General features: G+C 40.0%; 2 protein-coding genes across 7 annotated transcripts in view; one reads left to right on the forward strand and one right to left on the reverse strand.

Moving 5' to 3' along the window:
* ralgapa1 (Ral GTPase activating protein catalytic subunit alpha 1) overlaps positions 1-775 on the reverse strand; it is an 82,276-nt gene extending 81,501 nt beyond the window's left edge. Inside the window, exon 1 of one of the 5 annotated variants that reach the window (XM_082516717.1) lies at positions 383-775. In XM_082516717.1, the coding sequence (XP_082372843.1) occupies positions 383-488 (106 nt within the window). In that variant the 5' untranslated portion in view covers positions 489-775. The remainder of the gene's footprint in view (positions 1-382) is intronic. The other 4 variants (XM_082516718.1, XM_082516720.1, XM_082516721.1 and 1 more) reach the window with 4 other exon arrangements.
* A 279-nt stretch (positions 776-1,054) lies between these two features.
* brms1la (BRMS1 like transcriptional repressor a) lies at positions 1,055-6,895 on the forward strand. 2 transcript variants are annotated; one of them, XM_082516737.1, is made up of 9 exons: positions 1,055-1,212; positions 2,180-2,341; positions 2,568-2,658; positions 2,752-2,879; positions 3,816-3,895; positions 4,111-4,207; positions 4,327-4,416; positions 4,553-4,617; positions 5,000-6,895. In XM_082516737.1, the coding sequence occupies exons 2-9, from the start codon at positions 2,203-2,205 to the stop codon at positions 5,096-5,098; spliced, it is 789 nt and encodes a 262-aa protein (XP_082372863.1). In that variant the 5' UTR covers positions 1,055-1,212; positions 2,180-2,202; the 3' UTR covers positions 5,099-6,895. The 2 variants fall into 2 exon arrangements, with proteins under 2 accessions (XP_082372863.1, XP_082372864.1); XM_082516738.1 differs by having other exon boundaries at positions 1,055-1,125.
* The last annotated feature ends 330 nt before the right edge of the window (positions 6,896-7,225 follow it).

Genomic DNA, 7,225 nt, shown 5'->3' on the forward strand with positions numbered 1-7,225 from the left:
AAAGCTTCCCCTTTAACTCGACAGCAGAAGCAGCCAGGCTCCTTTAAAATTCACTTCGTATATTGAGAGTTACATATCCATCATTCTGACGGTAAAAGGGGGAGAAACTATGACTTCAGAGATAAACAATTCAGAAAAAATAATATAACCTTACAAAATGTTTGATGAAAGAAAACGGACATGATGCCGAATTAATGAGACAATTTCAAAATATTCTTCTGTGTTCTGGTTTGTGAAAAGAAATCCGGCGTGTCTCTCTACAATCGAGTCAACTTTGAACTTGGAGATTTTCTGACTTGAGTTTGGTGTGGCATGCACCAAGGCAGTAAACTGAAATCTAGAAGCTAAGCTGTTCGCCCTTTAATAATGCTTTCTAACTTACCTATGACTATTCTGAGATGCTTGAGCCTCGTCAGCACGTCCTTCTTTGGGTCCAGCACTTTCTGTGTGGATTTTTTAACGTCCCCATGAGGTTTTTTGGAAAACATTCCTGAGGCAGGAGACGCAAGAATGCGATGGTAGACAGCAAGGAGGAGCTAGCCTGTGTAGCCAGCTAATCTTCAAACTATAACGAAAAACGTGTCTCCCGGAGCATTAGCAGCCCTCCGCAACAGCGTGGAGTATTTCTACGGGTAAAAAATTATCAGAGAAACTCATTCTCTTTAAACTAAGACAAATATGTACAGCGTAGCAGGGCAACGCATCCATCCATTGCACCTCCCTTCTCCACAACAGTCACTAGCTGCTTAGTTAGAAAACATCATGGCGGAGGAGGGGAGGGGGGAAAACAAAATAATAGATAGCAGATAAATTCAACGCAAAAATGCCACAGTAATAAGCAAAATTTCTATCCCGTTTGTCATAAATATCACACAGATCTTACATACTTTGGACATACGTGGATTTTAATCTTTTAATGTTTTAAACGTGCAGGATTCTGTTCGAACTCTCCGCCTCAAGCTAGAGCGGTGAAACATGGGTAATGTAGTTTAAGCTTCCACAGTGGTCCTCTATTCATTAGACTATTCTAGATAAAAAAAACTACAATTCCCAAAACAAATAAAGGCGTCCTGCAGAGATTTGTTTTTAGCTTAGCTGGAGCACACGAGTGTAATCGTAACTGAGGTATAACGATAAGTTTTTACTTTTTTTCCCCCTCCGAAAACATTTTTTCCCAACACATCCTGCAAAGTACCACCTATCTTGTAAGATGTGAGTCAGTTAAAGCTTGCTTGTTTGTATATATTTGTAATTAAGTCGTGATAGTTTTTCTTGCTACTTGACTATATTCTCTTGCTAACGTGCTAACGAAATGCTAATACTGCTGTCGTGTATTGTTTTTTTTGAATAATTGAATAATTTCAAAGCTAAGCTAGGGAGAGCTTAGCGAATAAACTAGCATAAGCAATAAAATAGTGTGTACGATTATTGTCTATAATATTCAAACACCTTGAGGATACTTTTCAAGTTCCACCATTAAAAACAGTTAACTGAAGAAAAATGTGTATGAGAAGTCGTTCACTACGAACAGTATAAACAAATATCCCACATTATTAGCTTCTTTAGTTAAGCTGAATATTACACAGGTAAATGTGAGTCAAAAAAATCACCTGGTTGATCAACGATCGCTGGATATATGAAGGACGTAATCAAACTAAAAACCCAGAAATAATTCTAAGTTAAGAAGTTATATAATTTTATTAGCAGGAAAAAACAGAGTTGATGTTCTTTAGCAATACATTTGTTAGTGATATTTAATTAATTCGGGATGAGCGCATCAATCAGAGCAGCAACTGAACTATTAACGTTTTAATCAACCTACTAGTTGTGGCATGCTGATTTGTAATTTCCCTTAGTGTTTTAAATAATCTAGAGAAAACATATGGTAGGATGTGAAGAAAGGAACTGCGGTACTGCATGAGGAAGTCAGAGGTGGCAGAGAAGTGTGTGATCATGGTGAGGGAGGTGTAACAGTGAAACAGCAAGGAGGAGAGGTAGGGAGGGGACATGAGTTTAAATACCGGGGTCAACCATCCAGAGCAATGAACAGTGTACAAAAGAGGTGAAGAAGAGAGTGACTACCATCAGTAAAATATAGGAGTTCTGCTGCCTAACAAATAATTGAATATTGTATGTGCAACTGGCAAAACAACCTGGCTATGTTTCTGTCCCACACCAGTAACCTGACGCAGAGTTGCCGCCATGCCATTGCACCGTGACCGGGAGAAAAAGGAGAGTACAGCTGAGGAGATGGAGGCGGAGGAACATGAGCAGGAGGCATCAAGCTCAGAGGAGGAGGACTCTGACACTTCCTCTGTCTCTGAGGATGGAGACAGCTCAGGTGAGAAACACTGGTCGCAGGAAATGAGCAGAACATTCCTGTACAGCTGTCATTAAAAATGAATACTTGAGTGAATCAATCAGATTTTACAAAGTTGTCAAAGCTTCAACTGAATATCATTATATTCCTACTCAGCAGAGTTTTCTTACATAGCCACCGAGTTGCTCCCTTCTTCCATCAAAGACTCGTTTCATACCAAAGGTGTGTTTGTTTTATGCTGTTCTAGAAATGGATGAGGTGGACTGTGAGCGGAGAAGAATGGAGTGTCTGGATGAAATGTGCAACTTGGAGAAGCAATTCACTGATCTCAAAGACCAGTAAGACTGACTCTTTGCTTCAAATGGGAGTTGTTTTAGGAAAGTCATATAACAGTGAGTTGCATCCATATTTACTCCTGCGTCTGTGTACAGGTTGTATCGTGAGCGTCTCAGTCAGGTTAACAGCAAGCTGGCAGAGGTGGAGGCTGGCCGTGCGGCAGAATATCTGGAGCCTCTGGCAGTACTGCTGGAGAACATGCAGGTCCGCACCAAGGTGGCAGGTAACTTAAATGCATAGACACCTTCACATCACACTTGCATTTGTTGTTTATGTAGCCAGCTGTGCAATGCCTTCTGGTAGAGTTGCAGTTTGTGCAGCAGGGTGTTGAGTTGCCTGCTTTGCATTTGCAGAAAGTTGACATGTAACCTAGTAACATGAATTAAAAGTGAAATGTTTGCAGAAACACATTTTGTGTGCCTTTTTTTGTAATTACAGAAAAAGTGTGTAAGCCAATGTGTTGTTTTCAATTTAAAATCCAGGAGTAGTATTTAATCAAAGTATTTATTTAATCAAACATGGTCAGTGACTGTATGGCTGTAAGTGGCTGTGGGAAACACTGTCTAAAGTACACATAGGCAAAATACATCTAGTGGATAATGCAAGTCCATCCTGCAACAAATTAGTAACAAGCAGCATTCTAATAAGGAAGACTGCTGTTGGTGTGTTTAATCAATAACCTGTGCATTGGTGCATATCAGACTGCTGGCAAGATGTAGCCTAATTTAAATATACATTGCATCCATTCAGAATTTTTTTTTATATATCAACTATTAACTATGTAAAGATTTACATTAGCCAGTTTTTGCATGCTATCTAAGTCACAGTATGGAAATGTGGAGCAATCCTCAAGTGCAAAATCCCCACTGTGAGAAACCACACGATGTGGTGAATTTGAATTTTGCTGTTTGCATCTGGCCTCAGCACTGAAGTGGTGTTTTAGGACCTCTTAAACAGACTCTTGGGGAAAAGTGCTGGCCCAGGTTAAGTTAGATAGCACAGAGATGGTGTCATTACTCGGAACGTGCAAAAACAAGTTTCTTTTTTTTTTTTGACACGCCCTTTCAAATAAAGGTGTTATTAGTAATAGCACAAGTTCTTTGACACACTGATCTCTTTATTCATTTGGATATTGTGTGTCTCTCTCCGTCTTTGGCAGGTATCTACAGAGAGTTGTGTTTGGAGTCTGTGAAGAACAAATACGACTGTGAGATCCAGGCAGCATGTCAACACTGGGAGGTTGGACACACCGTTTAATATACCAAACTATTTTTTATTTATTTAGATATGTGGTAATGCAATTGTTTTCTCTGTATTATTATATGGTCTTTATATTATAAAGGGCTTTGAGGTGATTACTGCTGTGATTTGGCGCTTTATAAATAAAACTGAATTGATCCAGTCTGTGTGTATGATTATGTGTTTTATGTGTTATTTTGACTCTGTGTGTGCAGAGTGAGAAGCTGCTGCTGTTTGATACAGTGCAGAATGAGCTGGAGGAGAAAATCCGAAGACTAGAGGAGGACAGGCACAGCATTGATATTACATCAGGTAACACAGTCATTCACGTTGTTTGATTACGTTTGTACCCTCCCACCATATACGGGAAGTCACGTTACAATGAATGCAAAGACAAAACATTTGAGTTTTTGTTTTTATTTTTCTATCAGAGCTGTGGAATGATGAGCTGTCAGGAAGGAAGAAGAGGCGAGATGCTTTAAGTCCAGATAAGAAGAGGAGACGCCCGTCGGTGGTGTCTGATATCCTTCTAATGTCTTTACTCTTGCTCATAATGATTCTACTCCTAAATAACTTAACTACTTGTGCTGTAGCCATGTGTCTGATTACATTTCATCCCTGCTCTGGCAGTCAGTCACTGTCCTTAACTCTGCTTACGTCCATATATTGTCTACATGCTACCAGATCTGGACATCCTAGAGGACTGGACCGCGATCAGGAAGGTATGTGTTAATGTGCAGGACTCCACCCTCTTTCTTATTTCTCAGGTTGTGTATTCCTGATTCCTTTTTCTTGCCTCCTCTCCTGAGGCTCTTGCTTGTGAGCCATCTTTTCATAATGTGACATGTGGCACATCTGGAATCCTCATCAGTTTTCACCTTGAGAAATTGAAGCAACAACTGTCTACAAAGTACGTCCCTCTCCTCCAGAAGCATTTTAGGAATTAAGACATCTAATATGTACTGAGATTGATTTCCAAGTCATAGGCAGAAGGATGAGGAGGCACAAAATTCAGAAATGCGAAAATCCTCTTATCTTTGTCTCTTTGTGGCGGTTTATTGTGTGTTTAGGCAACATTTAACAATCATGTGTGTGTTCACCCAGGCCGTGGCTACGCTCGGGCCTCACAGAGGGAGATCTGACTCTGAGAGCTCTGCGTTCCCATTCAGACCTGACAGAAGCAGGCCCATTCTAAACTGCTGAGACACCCACACAAGCAGCCGCATAGGAAAAAACACCTCAAGGACCTCCAACACGGAAACCTCTACATGACACATGGTGGCATTCAGGTCTGCAGTCATAAAAACGCACACAGCAGGACATTTCTCAGTCTTCACAGAATCCTCTGCACTTCTCAGCTGACAGTGATTCCACCTGTCTGTGAGATGATTGGTCAAGCTGCCTCTCCTGCCAACCATCATGACTTTAATAGATAAACAGGAACGGAAGCATTATTGATCACCGCTCGTATGTTTGGGTATTGCTGCTTTATTTCACACTCAGGCTCTGTAGACGGTTTCAGCCGACACAGGTTTTTGTAGTTTGTTAAGAAAACCACAACAATTAAAACAAACATCTCATGTTAAATGTTATGAAAACGGCTCAGCGCGTAAAAGCCATTGATGCTACAGCTTAAGCATCACTGAACCTGTTCCTTCAAAATGCTTTTCAGTCAGTGTTTAGATTTTGAATACATCCATTCACTTCGGATGCACAGATGGCCTTCATTAAAAATTTAAATGCTTCTCAAAGGTCGTATGCGGTGAGGTTGGTGTCCTCGCTCCACATTGTGGTTGCCTTCAGTGAGTTAATTGGTGAGCTTATGCTGGTAAAATGGGCGGGAGTATGAAAATGAGTCATTTGTTTAAGCAAACATTTCAGCCGAGCATCAAATTCACATCAAGTCTGACTTTTTACAGCTTGCAAACTCTGTGTCGATTATTGGTTGGTAAAGAAATCAGTCGTTCTGTGCTCAACAAGGTCGAGGACTTGGTTTGACTTCAGATTCACCATGTGTTTTGCTGTAGGTTTTCAAATTTCAGGCTTCCAGTGACTAAGTGGGGGGAGAATACAAGTTCATCAATGATGCCATAACATATATGGGTTTTTTTGTTTGTCTGTTTTTTTGCATTTAATACAGTTTACTTTTTGAAGACCATCCATGAGATATTTTACGAAACCAATAAAAGGGGTTATTTGGAAAAGAGTAATGCACAGAATTCCTGTCAGTGAGCTGACTTACAAAGACTTTTTGTCATTAGTGTAAGAGTAAAAACAGGCATTTTTCTTTTCAGTCTGCCTTGTTCATACAGTACAGTGTTTATGGACAGTCAAGGCACATTCCTCTGGCTTGTAGTGATGGAATGCTAAAACAGCGGTCTCTGTAATGTGCTGAAAGAATTATCCACCAATACCAGATCTTACTTTGAAGGAAGTGAGCCAGATCTGTGCTGAGACTGACCAGAAAGTTTCATTAAATTCTGTTTGGTTATTTTAGCATAATCCAGTGGATATAAAGAGCAGAAGGTGGACTATTTTAAGTGAGGGCTAAATGTAATGTATAAACAGCACATGAAAAGTTATCATTCTGCAGGTGTTGCATCCTCTTCTCTCACATCTACCTCTTTTCTCTCTCTCTCATGCTCTTCAAAGTACAGTTCACATTTTTCCTCATGAACGTGTAAATGCTGGCATCTTTATGAACACCGTTAGGTAACTTAGTGGTTGGCATGGTTGTTCAAATTTGTTGGCATTGTTTCGTTGTTATAAAGCCTGCAGAAATGTTAATTGTACGTGGTGGGGGGGGGAGTTAAGCCAACAAAATCCTTTAATCAGTCATCTCACGGTTGATGATGAAACAAAACTGCCATTTGATAGCATCGTTTTTTATGTATAGGTTCTGGGGATGTAATATCCAAAAGTTTGGACAATAGGTTTTCACTTGCCCTTTTCTTGTTTATCATGTTGATGATTTTACAATTAAAAGTTGTTTTATAAACATGTCCTTTAGGCGTCTTTGTGAAAGCGCTGTCGGCAGAGCTACTTCCTCTCGATTTCAGCCTCGCATCTTTGCAACTGATTGCTTCATTAATACCAATGAAATATTTAGCAACTTTCTGCAGTGGAGCTCACAGAGTGCTTCCACATCTTTAAAGGAAGCAGCAATGGATGCAGGAACTAAATGGGGAAAAACCTGTCGAGCTCTCAAAGTATACACTGTGTACTCTTAATGAAATAATAGAGCAGATGTATTTCCTCTTTCAGAAGAACGTGCAGTATTCTCCTACATTACCTAATGATTACAACAGGTTAGAGGATATACAGTTACTA

This window comes from Aulonocara stuartgranti, assembly GCF_965226115.1.
Source record: "Aulonocara stuartgranti genome assembly, chromosome: 19".
NCBI classification, from domain to species: Eukaryota; Metazoa; Chordata; class Actinopteri; order Cichliformes; family Cichlidae; genus Aulonocara; species Aulonocara stuartgranti.

Excerpts from the sequence above, each read along its gene's own strand:
- brms1la (XM_082516737.1), top strand. The coding sequence starts at position 2,203 with ATGCCATTGCACCGTGACCGGGAGAAAAAGGAGAGTACAGCTGAGGAG. Across the intron at positions 3,896-4,110 it reads CAGCATGTCAACACTGGGAG|AGTGAGAAGCTGCTGCTGTT; the intron begins GTTGGACACACC and ends CTGTGTGTGCAG. Across the intron at positions 4,618-4,999 it reads ACTGGACCGCGATCAGGAAG|GCCGTGGCTACGCTCGGGCC; the intron begins GTATGTGTTAAT and ends GTGTTCACCCAG.